General features: G+C 47.7%; 1 protein-coding gene across 1 annotated transcript; it reads left to right on the top strand.

Annotated features, from left to right (window-relative positions):
* Positions 1 to 633: 633 nt before the first annotated feature.
* LOC146194942 (uncharacterized) lies at positions 634 to 5,084 on the top strand. The gene is made up of 2 exons (XM_084596157.1): positions 634 to 1,314; positions 3,626 to 5,084. The coding sequence occupies exons 1-2, from the start codon at positions 936 to 938 to the stop codon at positions 3,781 to 3,783; spliced, it is 537 nt and encodes a 178-aa protein (XP_084452283.1). The 5' UTR covers positions 634 to 935; the 3' UTR covers positions 3,784 to 5,084.
* The last annotated feature ends 9,801 nt before the right edge of the window (positions 5,085 to 14,885 follow it).

The following is a 14,885-nucleotide window of genomic DNA, read 5'->3' as shown; positions in this document are numbered from 1 at the left end:
GGTAAAGCAATAATCTCTAGCAGGGGTTCAAATGCACTTTTTGCTTCCGAAGAAGAAAATTTGCGGAGAAAAGTTGGTGTGAAGAAAGAAAGTCGAGGAGGGTGGAGCAGGAAGGATGAGCGAGAAAAAAGTAGGTCAAGGTCAGTAGCGGTCAAAGACAAGGTCAGTACCGATGTTACCTTAAGCAGAGACTGCAGTGCAGAATGAGTGAAAGCGCCACAATACGGGTTGCTTTTGAAATTAGGAATAGTGAAAAAAACAATACAAGGCTATTGCGGATTTTTTAAACTGTCCGATGGAATTTGTTACGACAGCGACAGCCCCGCCCCCAAACCAGATTAGGCATGAAGCTAGTTAGGCACTGATTATATAAATAATAAAAAGCAACCAAAGACCCTATCTACCCACTGCAATTTGTCAAGCTTGCTGGAGCGAAAGAAATCAGCAAAGTAATTTATGAAAACACCACATACTGAGAATATGTAGTGTATCTTTATCGCATCATCATAACACTGCATTTCCTGCGCCGTCATTTATCAGCCACGCATGTAGCGCTGGGCGTATCACTTCTTTTCATGGTTTAAAAACGGCTGTGCATCAATAAAGATTGTTCAGTTCCACCCTGGCGTCTGACTAAGTTACAACAGCTGGCGACGAGGCAGCGACGGTGACGGCCGGCGATGGCCATCGGCACGATCGGCGAGTATCGTCTCGGCACGAACGCGTCATGGGACCATTACGTCGAGCGCCTGGAAATGTTGTGCGAAGCGAACCAGATAACGAAGAAAGAGCAGAACAGGGCAGTCCTGCTGAGTTGTTGCGGCGAAGAAGCGTACGGGCTCATCGTACCTTTGGTGAAGCCTGCAAGACTGACAACAGCAACTTAAGACGAAATTCGAACAGCGATTGACAAGCACCTGCATCCAAGGCCTTCAATGCTGTACGCAAGATTTTTGTTCTACAGAAGGAACCAGGCTGCCCAGGAATCGGTTGCGGACTACGTAACGGCACTGCGGAAGCTAGCCGAAGACTGCGGGTTCAGCGACAGGCAACTGCCACTGGACATCATGATACGGGATCGTTTCGTATGTGGTCTCAAAAACGAAGGAGCTATACAGCGACTATTCGCCGAAAGGGACCTTACATTTACGGTTGCATACGACTTGGCCGCGACCGCAGTAGCAACAGCCAAGGAACAGCAAGACATACGGGAGCAAGGCCGAGACGAGACAGCGGACTACCAGGGTGTGATACAAGTAACCCGCCCGAATCATGCCTTCATGAGAGAGAGCTGGAACTGCTACCGGTGCAACGGTAAGCACGCTCCTCATTTATGCCGTTTCAGAAGAGCGACATGCTTCAAATTCAAAAAGGTAGCCACATATAGCAAAGGCTTGCGGTTCAAAAGACGAAAATAGAGAGGCCCGGAAAACCGTACGTCAGGAAAAAAAGGGGCAAATAAAGACAAGGGCATGTACCGTCTTTGCCAAAAGTAACCAGGCTGCTGCGAAGGCTGCCGGAGCAAGCGCGCGGCCGTGTGGCGGCGTTGCGCTCGCTGTGGCTTATCGGTGCTCGTCAGCTCCGAGGGTACAACAGCTGACGTAACTTTGCACCCTCACTCTCGCCCGTCGGATGATTAAAACTAGGCGCGTATGATGTGTGGGCTGCGGTTTCACGCGTGCAAAGCCTGGTTGTGTCCAGCGAGGGCGCTCAGTATAGCGACGGGGCTATTATCTGTTCTCGGCAACTGCGGAAAACAGAAAAGCAGGAGATAGTAGACACGGTGAGCTCTTGTTCGTTTCTAGGACGAATATGTGCTAGATTTGCCAGACAATGCTACTCTGAAATAAGAGTTCCGCGAACGAGAAAGCAGTCATGTGCATATAATGGCTAAGCGTGAGGAAGCTTTCATTATCGTTTGTTACCTATACCAAAACTTACCTACAAGCAAATGCAAGAATTTGTTAGAATAAAACATTGATCTTATTTATACACAGCCTCCCCAAGGGACTAGCACAATTTTGCAAGCCTAAAAGAGAGATAAGGTGGCTTGGAATGGTTCACAAGCTTTCCCATAACTTTGTACCGGAGTTACGGTCCGTAAAATTGCAGTACGCAAGGCACCTCGGAGAAAGCATGTTGAAATTTCAAGGTGCGTTCTTTCTGTACAGGTGCATCAAACACGCAGGAAAGCGCAATTCTGCTGGTGTGTTTCAGTAGCGGATTGAAGAACACAAGCACGTATAATTATATAGAGAGAAACGCGACATCTGCTTCAGGGCAGTTGCCAAGAAGAGCGAATAGCCCCGTCGCTATACTGAGCGCCCTCGCTGGGCATAACCAAGCTTCGCACACGTGAAACCGCAGCCCGCACATCATACGCGCCTAGTTTTTATCATCCAACGAGCGAGAGTGAGGGTGCGAAGTTACGTCAGCTGTTGTACCCTCGGAGCTGACGAGCACCGATAAGCCACAGGGAGCGCAACGCCGCCACACGGCCGCGCACTTGCTCCGCCAGCCTTCGCAGCAGCCTGGTTACTTTTGGCAAAGACGGTACATATTGGGTGCATTATTTTCACTCTGCGAAATGAATGAGCAGGACCAGACGTTCATTGTTCGAGTCGTAATTGAAGGGCATGAAGTTCCGATTGAGGTTGATTTCGGAGCTCAAATTGTGAGTGAGGGCACATTTCGAGCAATCGAGGAAAACTGATGTGAAATTCCGCTGAAACATTCTGGAACACCTATTGTAACATGGTTGAAAGAGGCGTTACCTGTTTTCGGTCGTGCAATAGTCTTTGTGGAATTCAAAGGCCGGAAGGCAAAGTTACCTCTGCTGGTAGTAAAGAAGCAAGGCAGCAACCTTATTGTACGAAACTGGTTTACTGCTTTAGGCATTGGCTGCGGGGGATCCAACAAATGAGTGTAGAATACGTGCCTTCTAGATTTTGTGAAGTGTTTCGCAGAGACTTTTCTGGTTTCAACAGACCCCCAGCTCATATCAAGTTGAAAGACGGCGCCCAGCCGGTGTTTCTCAAAAGTCGACCACTGCCACTGGCACTCAAGGATGCCGTGGGTGAATAAATTGACCGCTTGGTGCAACAAGGCGTCTGGGAACCCGTCAAATACTCAAACTGGGCTACGCCCCAGTGGTAAGAAAAAAAAGACGACACTGCGTTTGTACGGCGACTATCGTAGCACAGTAAACAAGGCTCTAAAGAACAGCAGGTACCCACTGCCCTCTACAATGGAAATGCTGACTACTTTGGGTTCAAACAAGTGGTTTACTAAGCCCAGGCCTATCAACAGCTTACGCTAGGCGACCAGCCGGCTGAGGTGCTCACAGTTAACAAGATAAACGAACTTTTCAAGGTTAAACGTCTACCGTTTGGAATTCTAGTGGTTCCTTGGGTGTTTCAACGCGTCATCGACGTACGCTTAGCAGGCAATCCCGGCGTGAGAGCTTATCTCGGTTACATCTTGATATCTGAAAGTATTGCTGAGGAGCACACCGAGCGATTGGAGACCGTGCTGGAGCGTGTTCAGAAGGTACAACTAAGAGTAAATTAAGAAAAGTGTGAATTCAAACAGCATTGAAATTTGGGTCACAATATTGATGACGCAGGCGTATACCCCAGCCAAAGCAAGACCGATGCCATCCAGGAAGCGCCGGCGCCCAAGAGCAAGAGAGAGCTGCAAGCCTTATTGGGAGTTGCTCAATTTTTACGGCAGTTTCCTCAAGGGAAAGACGGAAGCGGCCGAGCCACTGTACAGACTCCTTGATCGTGTCCATGAATGGGAGTAGACAGGTGAGCACCTATGTGCCTTTGACAAGTTGAAACAATTGCTCAGCTCAGACTCTGTACTAACTCCTTATGACAGCAAGCGGCCTTTGATTTTGTTTTGGGACGCATCTCCTGTTCGGGTGGGGGCAGTACTAGCCCATTGTGCAGATGATGAAAAAGAGCAGCCTGTTGCCTGGGTGTAGTCAGCGAAACTATGCTCAAAATGAGAGGGATTGGCTGTGGTATTCGGCGTAAAATGGTTCCACCGGTATCTGGAAGGACGAGAGTTTACGCTGATAACTGATCACAAACCGCTACTGGGCGACAAGCGAGTGCCCGAAGTTCTGCCGCCCAGAATGCTTTGTTGGATTTTGTTGTCTGAATATAACTATCGTTTGGAGTACAGACGAGGCGAAGACAACGCCAAAGCCGATGCACAAAGTCGTCTGCCATCTCCGGGAAACGAAAACGAGCTGCAACCACCTAGAGACGTGCTGATGTTGGAAGCTGTCGAAGACTCGCCACTGCAGGCGACGGACATCCCAAAGCTGATCTAGATGGACAAAGTCCTATTCACAGTAAATGAATGGCTGCTCAGTGGCTGGCCTGCAACGCAACTGGACTGCAAGTTCGCGCCTTACGAGATGAGGATGACGGAATTGTTTTTGCATCGTGGTTGCGTACTGTGGGGCTCTCGCGTAGTCGTCCCGAAGGCAGTTAGAGAAAGGGTGCTTCAACTCCTGCATGCTAATCACCCAGGGATGAGTGCTATGAAAGCTTCAGCTAGAGGACTCATGTGGTGGCCGAAGATGGACCACGAAATTGAGGAATTCGTGCGGCACTGTGAACCATGTGAGCTAATCGGCAAAACGACCTGAAGACTCCGTTGCTTTTTTGGACAAAGCCAGGACAACCTTGGAGTCGACCGCACATTGAGTTCGCGGGCACCGTCAAGGGAGAAGTATTTTTAGTCGCAGTGGACGCATATAACTGGGCAGAGGTCGGAATAGTGCCTTCCCTGAAGCCCACGGGGATATCACCAGTTTAAGAAAGATGTTCGCGACTCATGGCATGCCAGATGTTATCATTTCAGATAATGGCACAGCCTTCACAAGTTCTGAGATGCAAACATTTTTGAAGTTTAATGTGTGCGTGACATTTTCACTGCACCTTATCAACCAGCCAGCAACGGCAGGGCGGAGAGGATAAGAGAAGGATGGTAAGAAGCATTAAAGAAGCAGCAGGCAGGGTCGACGCAGTCCAAGATTCCGCGGTTCCTGTGTAACAGCCCACGACGCCGCATGCTATCACGGGAAAATCTCCAGCACAGTTGCTGTTCGGGCCGAGGCTGAGGACAGCGTTGGACGGGCTTTATCCAGATAAGCAACACGTGCCTGAGCTCCCACGGCCAGATACTAAAAGGTTTCGTGTCGGTGATGCAGTTTATGCTAAAACCTTTTGTCCACGTCCCAAATGGAAAGTGGCCAGGGTTGTAGCTATGATAGGCCCTGCATCGTACACGGTTCTGCTGGACAACGGTGCGCGCTATCACAGGCCCTGGAACCAGTTGAGGTGCACCTGGACGGGACCCGAAGCTGACCGCACTCACAAGTGCTGACTACCACGTCAGGCTCCTTCCTACTGCCAGGCGGCCATAGAAATTATCTGCCACCGTGGAAGGAATGCTGGAAGCACGTCCAGGTCCAGCTGCACAGGAATCAATCAAACCGAGAAGATCAACACGTGTTCGACGACCTGTTGTACGTTACAGCGTCAGTGATTAGCCAACATCTTGATTGTGTTAATAATCTTAGGGGGAAAGGAATGTAGTGTATCTTTATCGCATCGTCATGACATCGCATTTCCTGCGCCATCATTTATCAGCCACGCAAGTAGCGGTGGGCGCATCACTTATTCTCATGCTTTAAAAACGGCTGGGCATCATTAAAGATTGTTCAGTTCCACCCTGGCGTCCGAATGAGTTACAACACGATCACAGTCAGATTTAGTGATTGGCAAATTATTTTCATGATGCTGAAATGTGCTAGTTCCTGACACACACAGTCTCATTGTCGCGGTTTTGCTGACCTGGCTGAAGATGAGGAGAGGTGAGGAGAGTGCGATCTGCTGGCCGTTTCGACCCCATGCTGAAGGTGTGGCCGGGGCCGCCCGGGGCAGAGGCAACGAAAAGATCAGGCGACCATCTGGTTTGCTACCAAGGCTGGAGATGCAGCTGCCACCCGCAGGGGGACACAGTAATTTCCTCTGCCGGCGGGTCCGACTGAAGCCCGTGTAGGTTTGCTGTCGCATTTTTGTTACATGTAAACAGCTAATAGCGAACAGCCGCAGGCGCATAGACAACAGCATACACAACCTACAGCACGCCTACCAGCCGCCACCCAACTCTCGATAGCGGCCACCAAAAAGAACGAGACATCGAGACGTGATTAAACGCGCACGTGGAGAAACGTGGGGGGAGAGGCAAGCACAAAAAAAGGAGAGACATGAAATAAGAGCCCGCGACGCAGGCAAGCTAAGCGACTGCCGCTTTCTCAGAACGGGAAAAGCGGAACATAGTTTAAGAGAGGGCGTTGATGGGTAAGTCAATCAATCATGAATAATACAAGTGGGTAATACGCCAAAAAATACAAAGACCAGAAGTGCACCCCCACAAGCGCAAGAAAGGTCCCACTGCAGAAGAAACGTTAAAATAAGAGCCTTGTTGGCAGAGTTGGTTAATCATGATCAATAAAAGGGTGTACTGCGCATACAAAGAAAAAGACCAAAGCTTAACACCACAACCACAGGAAAGGGCCCACTGCAAACGAAACGTAGTGTGAGAGACCATGTTGGGCGAGTTAGTCAATCATGATAAATAAAGGGGGTACTGCTTACACGACAAGCACCAGAAGGGAACACCACAAGCACAGGAAAGGGCCCGCTGCAGAATGAACGCAGTTTAACAGAGATCGTAGTTGGGTGATTCGGTCAATCGTGACCAATAAAAGGCGGTAGTGCGCACAAAAATACAAGGGCCAGAGGTGAACACCAAAAACGCAGGTAGGACCCATTGCAGAAGAAGCGTTTTTTAAGAGAGCGTTGTTGGGCGAGCCGACAATCATGATCAATAAAAGCGGTACTTGAGCGCAATACCACGTATGTATATATATATATATATATATATATATATATATATATATATATATATATAAACAGGATGTCCCACAACTTTCCCGATTATCTATTTTATTCCAACAGTTTCGGACGCTGGACCGTCCTTCTTCAAGGTAGAATTGAGTATGGAGAATAAGTCTGCACATTACGCCACTGTTAGGAGAGGGAGAAGGAATTCTCGCTCTCCGTCTTTGGAGAAGCAAGCATTACTGAATAGATAGAAAGGGCGAAAAGCTCCAGTCGATTATTGGCTGGTGATGCAACAAAGACGGAGAAAGAGAGGAAAAAAAAGAAAAAAAAGGGGGGGGGGAGAGAAAGGGGCAAAAAGAGAAAGTGGAGAGCCGACGAATGTTACATACGCGCCGTGCTTCCACGAAGACGACCCTAAAAGCAAGACAAGTCTCTCTCGAAGGAAGGTTCAGAATAACATAAAAAAAATAAAAATAATAAATAAATAAAAAAAAAAACAAAAAAAAAACTGAAAAACAGACAACGCGAGCATGCACACCAGGACGGCCCGCTCCCCAGCGGTGCAGGTGTTCAAGAAACCGTTGGGATAAGAGTTATGTGTTCTAGACGGAGTTGTTCCACACCGCGACACGCCAGCGATCGGAGCCAGGGCGGCGCGCCGCCGCGGCGACGAAAGAGCCGTCGGCCATACGCGCTCTCCCGAAACCCGAAACCCAATGCCGCAGCCGGGCATTCGCGTCAAGTGGTTCCCGCGAGCGTGTCCTAAGTGAAGACGTTTGTTGCGGGATAGAAAACCGACCAGAGGGGGGACGCCAAGGAGCTAAATAACGAACAGTATAGTTTGCTGTGAGGAGGAGGAAATTTTTAGGAGCGGGCAAATGGGGGCAGATAAAGGCCTTGTCTATTAGTTATGTAGGCTTTTCAGAAAGGCAAAGTTGCCCAACGTTTCATTAATTCCATGGGTTAGAGTCTGAAATTTGTGTATGACGTACGATTCTCTTTGTTCTCTTTGTAAATTTGTTTGGAAGCCTGATTGAAGGAGAATGACCCGAATGTTTTCGAAAGTGTGGTTTGGAAGGCACAGGTGCTTAGAAAAAGGGAGATTTGGCAGTGTGTGGATGTGGGCCTTGTGGTTATTGAAACGAAACCTGAATGGTGTTTCGGTCTGGCCGACGTATTCCATGCCGCACGCACCGCAGCTTAGCATGTATACCACATTGGCACTGTCGCCGTTCAAGGATTCTTTGATCTTAAAGGTGAAATCAGAGAAGTTGCCCTTTATAATATTTGTTGCCTGCACATGATTGCAAACTTTACAGCGTGGTTTTCCGCACGGTTTACATCCGGGGTTAGGGTTAGCATTGGCGGTCGTTTTAGATTTAACTAACATGTCCTTTAGGTTTCTAGAGCGCCGATACACTGCTCTCGGTGGCTGTTTGAAAATGGAAGACAAGTGACTGCTTTGCTGGATTATATTAAAATGTTTCGAGAGGATATTATTAACCCGTGAAATGTTTGAGGAATGTGTAAGAACGAGGTTTGTTGGCCTGTTGTTCTGCTGTGATTTTTCAAAATTGATTATTTCATTTCTGTCTAAGCCTCGAGCTTTCTCAATAGCATCATCAACAATGAAGGGGGTTATTCCTTCTGCAGAAGATTTGTTTTTAGTTGCTCCGCATGGCGGTCAAAGTCATCTAGCTCAGAGCAAATCCGTCGGAATCTATGGGCCTGTGAGTAGGGTATGCTGGTTTTACAGTGGTGTGGGTGGCTGTTTTTGAAATGTAGGTACTGCTGGCGGTCGGTAGGTTTCCGGTATAGGGTAGTCTTAAGAACGTTGCCTTTTCTCTGTATTGTAACGTCCAAGAAGTTAATTAAGGATTTAGAAAAGCTGTGAGTGAACGATATGGATGGGTGAAATCAATTGTAATTTTGTATAAATGTAACAGGCTGGCTTCGTCGTGGGGCCAAATGAGGAAAATATCGTCAAGAAAACGTTTATAGAGGAGGGGTTTCAGAGACTGAGTGTCCAGGAATTGCTTCTCGAGGGCCGCCATGAATATATTGGCATAAGCCGGTGCCACCTTGGTTCCGATCGCCGTACCGTTAACCTGAAGGTAGTGTCTTCCCTCAAATTCGAAGTTATTGTGATTAAGCACCAGGCTAAGAATAGTGGAGAGGGTTTCATCATCCAGGTTCACCGAGGGGTCCGTCTTAAGGTATGCATCCACTGCCGCGCGTATGCCGTCTGAAAGGGGGATATTCGTGTACAGGGATGTTACGTCCATTGTGACTAAAAAGCTTTCCGTCGGAATTTCGAGGTTGGACACGACCCTCAGGAAATGATTTGTGTCCTTAATGGAGGCAAGGATAGTTGGTATAATGTCCTTAAATAGGAAGTCAAGGACTGCGGAAATATTTTCGGTGAGTGTACTGTTACTTGAGATAATTGGGCGGCCGGGACGGTTGGGTTTGTGAATTTTTGGGAGGAGGTAGAATCGCCCGGGAACCGGTTTGATGGGCTTCATTGCTTTAAACATATCCTGGGCTATGTTTTGCTCTTGAAACAGAGACTCTAATTGATTGTTGATTTTGGTTTCAAAATCTCTTGTGGGGTCGCTATCCAATTTAGTGTAGAAACGCTTATCTTCCAATTGTCGGAAACCTTCTGTTAAATATTCTGCCTTGTCCATAACAACAATAGCGCCGCCTTTGTCCGCAGGTTTGATGATGATGTCGGACCGCTGACTCAAAGCGTCGAGTGCTTGGCGCTCTTCGGGTGACAGGTTGTTACGGACTGCATTAGGTTTTGATTTTGTATACGCAGCCAGAATATCCTTTTGAACAGCAGCGATGTACATATCTAAATGTTTGTCTCTGTGTTCCCTTGGTGTCCATGATTTATCAGATATCCCCGGTATGCTAACTTCACGCTTCGTTTCGTGGTTACTGAAGTATTCACGGAGACGCAGACTCCTTACAAAGTTATCTAAATCTTGAAATAACTGAAATTCATTGAATTTTCCTGTCGTAGGGCAGAATGTTAGGCCCCTAGCGAGCAACGTTCGTTCCGAAGGTGAGAGTGGCAGACTCGACACATTCACTACATTATCATTAGCCATGGTAGACTGGTTTCCAGCAGACCCGCAAGGCTGGCGAGGAGCTACTTTATCTTTAGCCACAGGTGGGGCTGGTTTATCCTTGGCCACAGGTGGTGTTAGAGGATAGCTAGGCGTAGGGACCACACCATCCCGGCTGAGTTTTTTTTATTTTCTTTTCATTGATATCTGTTGTTTTGCGATTTTCAAATTCGCGGAGCTCAATTAGTTCATTTTCCGTGAATGACTGTTCGCGGCGGCAACATTCTTCCATATGTTCAAGTTCGAGAGCTTTTCGATGGCTATGTCTTATGATTAGGTCCATAAGGCGCAGTGAGCTGTCATGTAGAATGCCATTCCACTCCGCCTCTTCATCGCCGTTCAGAGTTGTCATAGCCGGGGATAGCTGTAGCTGCAAACCCTTTGGTATTGTTTGCGATTCACAGTACTGCGTAAGTGTTTTAACGTGAGCGCGGTATCGGATGCGTTTTTCTGTAATCTTACGGATTTTTAGGAATGAACGTGAATGCGTATTTGGGGAGTGGACCGTACCTGTGGCGGTAGCGAGTCAATCGCTGCGGTGGCCGTGGCGTGCCGCCTCGCTGCAGGCCTTCCTGGTCATGTATCGGCGGCGGGGTGGCACGGGGGGTGTCTCGGGTTCCTGAGACAGCGGGCGAATCCCAGTTGAATTCACTACTGTCCTGCAGCCACATGAAGTCCTTGGCGTCGGATGTTGACGGGAGTTCCACCCTGTCGTCGGGGTCGAGGCACCAAGTGTGCGTTTCACGTGTTCGCACACGACAGCCACGCCCTCGAAGCTCAGGTGGAACCCATCAGCCGCGAGGACCCTCCACGGTGGCAGCTCCTCGATTGCGTGGTTCAAGTAAACCACATCTCTTCCGAGCTGTCGTCGGTGACACAAACGACGCACCTGGAACACATAACGATGTAGTTGTCCATTGAATCAGGTGACTAACCGCCGGTTGGCTCCGTGGCGTCGGCGGCTCTGTGGACGGGGGAGAGGGAGGCTCATGCAGAGCCTGATCGAGGGCCGCTCACAGCCTGTCCTCTTCACCAGCTCCCTCATCGATGACAAGGCATCCGAAGCACCGGCTGTCGCGATGTCCGCTTGTCCGACATGTAAAATCACTTTCTGGGTGGTCGTGGGAAGGTACTCCAGAAGGGCTGGAACATCGGAGAATGTTGCTCCCTTATAGATAATGAAGCCAAGTGTGCCAGGATGATCCGGGTCGAAATGTTGATATAGGTGCTTGAGAATTTCGTCACTAATAATAGCTGTGCGGATGGGTCTTCTGGGCAAGTGAATTGACAATCGTTCAGTTGTGTTGAAGCTGGCAGCCATAGCAGTGGAAATAGACATGGATTGCTTGTTACTAATGGGCCAGAGTTAAATTCAAACAGGCTGTCACACAACTTTCCCGATTATCTATTTTATTCCAATAGTTTCGGACGGTGGACCGTCCTTCTTCAAGGTAGAATTGAGTATGGAGAATAAGTCTGCACATTACGCCACTGTTAGGAGAGGGAGAAGGAATTCTCGCTCTCCGTCTTTGGAGAAGCAAACATTACAGAATAGATAAAGGGCGAACTCGTGGGGAAAACTGAGTACGGCGACGCCTGGAGTTGGCGTTGACAAAGTTGGCCTAAACGAAGAGCCTCTATGTACGTTACAACGTAGCGCAACGAACGATTGCACCCTTGGGGACACGAACGGACATACACTTTCCAATAACGTTAAGATAATAACGACAAAAAAGTTGATAAGCCTCTGTAGCGCAGTAAATGAGCATGACAAGCGTGGCAAGAGGAAGGAATGTGAAATTGCACATCAAAAAAGGTTCATACCTTGTCAGGATGAAATCATTTACAAGATCCCGATTTCGTGCGGAAAACAATACTTCGGGCAAACAGGAAGGTGTGTTAATAAGAGGCTCCTGGAACATCATAATGACTGTGGGAAAATCAGCCACCCCGGAAATCTTCCACAACATTGCTTGCGATGCGAAACTGGCTGCAAACCATTATTCCACAGGACTGAAATTGTAGGCAAACAAAAGGAAAAAATTGAAAAAAAAATCGTAGAAGCCTTCTTAATTGAGTCAGCAGAAAAAGATATTTACGTTAGTACATCATCTGTGGCTCTCACAAAAGAGGAGCTAGATATGATAGCTGTGCGGATGCGGAGTTGTAGTCGAAATGATAACGTGCGTGATCACACGCATGAATAATGTGTTTGTGATTTGACAAGAATGCTTTATGTATATATGTACGTGTTTTGTCGATAAAAATAAATAGTTGTAAGTTTGCGCTTCATTCGTGTGTCGTCCTCCACTTGTCTCTGTCTATCAAGTAGCGCAGTATTCCACAGTAGGATAAGTTCTTGGTTTGGGCACCGGTTCGCCGTCGAGGCCTTTTGTAAAAACTTATGAAGCGCTACTTTGGACCCTACACGGTTATTCGTCGCATCGGTGGCCTCAACTACTAGGTGCTTCCCAGCGGAAGCGGCCCATCGTCACGCCTTTCGTCACGTCCTGAAGTTGTTCATGTTGTACGGCTTAAGCCGTATTACGTGTGACCCTGAAGGAATCCTTCAGTGTTTTCTCCGCTACAGTTTTATCGTGAACCAACATGTGCAGACACTAACCGTGTTCTTGCTATTACTTTCTTTTTTTTTCGTTTAGCATCGAGATGATGCTTCTTTCGGAAGGGAGGCAGTGTAGCGCCCGAAGAAGCGCGATCGCTTGGGAAAAGACGACGCTGCTGCCGTGACTCATGTGCGGGCTGGTTCCGCTGCTGTTGTGCTGCACTCTGCCGTGGCCCTGTCGACCCGAGGTCTCTGCTGCCGTCGTGTCCCTGTGTGTCAGGACGGGACAATATTAATACGTGGAAGATCTACAGTCTCAAAGCTGTCCGCACAACTTGTTGTTGTTGTTGTTCTCCTCTAATGTGATGGCACATACCCACACAGGGGGATCGGCCAAGAATTGGGGTGCAGAGATATTAGATTTTGAGATGTATAACTACATCGAAAAAAAATAATAATAAATGCTAGGGAATTGAAAAGGAAATGTAAATATGATAAACCAAAATGTATAAGAGTAAATACTAACGCACGCAGTAAGAGAATAGTAAGATTTATATGTACAGATTAAAACTTCGAAGCATATTAGCCAGCTAGACGTTTTGTTCCTGTTAAGAAGTTTTGAATGGCGTTGAAAACATACCTGTGGCTGTACCCAAGCATGGTGGCACCGAACGATAATAAAATTTGGCTGCTCAAATTAAGACCCAGCTGTTGTAACGGCTTCTCTAAGTACCGCTTTCTCATCATGGTAAAACGGCGGCAAAATATCAAGAAATGGTCTATTGTTTCCGGTTCCCCGCAGAATGCGCAGACAGGAGAAAGCGCCAAACCAGACCTGTGCATATAAAATTTAGGGGCGGAATACGACAGCGTAGCCTTGTTAGAGAGACCTCAGTCTGCCTTGATTGACATGATTTCGTATTCCAGGAATACTTGAGGTGCAGGTAGTCATCCGAGGATAAAATAGATCCAGACTGCGTGCTTAATAATGCACGCCGCCGAAATCGTGCTGCTGTTATGTACGCTGTTGCCGGGAGGATGGGCAATACAGGGCCGTTCAGAGAATCTTTGGCTAGTCTGTCTGCAATCTCATTGGCTGTCACATTGCTGTGTTCTGGTACCCACACTATATGTATGAGGCTCAAATGTGAGGGGAGCAATGAAAGAAAGGTGTTTAAAATTTGCGAGTCCATATTCAAAGAAAGCGACAAGCACAAAGAATAAGAGTCTCTATTACAGCCACTGTTGAGTATGTTGGGTCTAGTTTGCGCAGAGCAAGCACCACCGCCAGCAACTCCGCCTGGAAAATTGGAGTAAAATCCGGTAGACGGACTGAAAAAGCCCAGTCTTAAACCGGACATTATATTCCAACGCCGGCTTTTTCATTAACCCTCTCATGCATACGGGCCTCATATGAGGACACTTATTTATCCGGCTATAAAATTCCTTCAGTCGCTCGGAGCGTGTCACTGCCGCATGGAGTGCTCAGATGAGGACATGTGAAGTTTTCTAACATGTTTCATAGATGGCACTAGCTATCCATGTTTCTTCAAACGCCAGGCTCTGAGAGGGAGTCGGCTTATTTGAGGTTTCTGAATCTTCCTAAGAAACAACAATTAATTCATTGACAGGCGATAGCTCTTTTCGACTATAAAAATTATCTGCTCCAAGTATAACTCTTGAAAATCGTCAGCGAGATTTGTTGCCATTTGTTTCTCGATTTTGACTTGTATACAGAGAAGAGAACGTGTGTCCCCAAGTGGGGACATCATGCATTGAAGGTGTAGCCTCACCTAGAGTGCCACCCAAAAACCTTACCTGCAGAATGCCAGGCCTGGGCATTCTGCAGGCAGGTGATGTCATCAGACTGTCCGAGGGACTTCAAGGAAAAAATAATAAACTTTGTACAGATAACTTCTTCACATCCATGGCCCTCGTCAGTAAATTGAGAGAGGATGGCATAATGTTTGTCAGGACATGCCGAGAAAACTGTCTGCAAGGAGCAGATAAAAAGCTAAAGTCCTTGAAGGAGCTCAAAGCGCTCGGAAGGGGAAGCACATCCATTTGTACATAAGCGGACAACATCACGGTGACAAGGTGGCTGGATAACTCGCTCGTTCACGTTGTTTCAAGCCATGCAGGACGGGACCCTGAAGGCACTACGAAAAGATTCAACAGGAAAGAGAGAAAAGTAATCGATGTCAGCAGGCCATACTCCGTGGAAGTATACAACAAACACATGGGAGGTGTCGACCT

Source organism: Amblyomma maculatum, chromosome 3 (genome assembly GCF_055883805.1).
Source record: "Amblyomma maculatum isolate TAMU_Amacu chromosome 3, ASM5588380v1, whole genome shotgun sequence".
Taxonomy (NCBI): domain Eukaryota; kingdom Metazoa; phylum Arthropoda; class Arachnida; order Ixodida; family Ixodidae; genus Amblyomma; species Amblyomma maculatum.
This window is presented reverse-complemented; position numbering and strand designations above follow the sequence as displayed.

Bases quoted from the DNA above. Each gene is read 5' to 3' on its own strand.
- LOC146194942 (XM_084596157.1), top strand. From the start codon at position 936: ATGCTGTACGCAAGATTTTTGTTCTACAGAAGGAACCAGGCTGCCCAG. The intron at 1,315-3,625 runs GTAAGCACGCTC...TTGATGACGCAG, and splicing joins GAACTGCTACCGGTGCAACG to GCGTATACCCCAGCCAAAGC.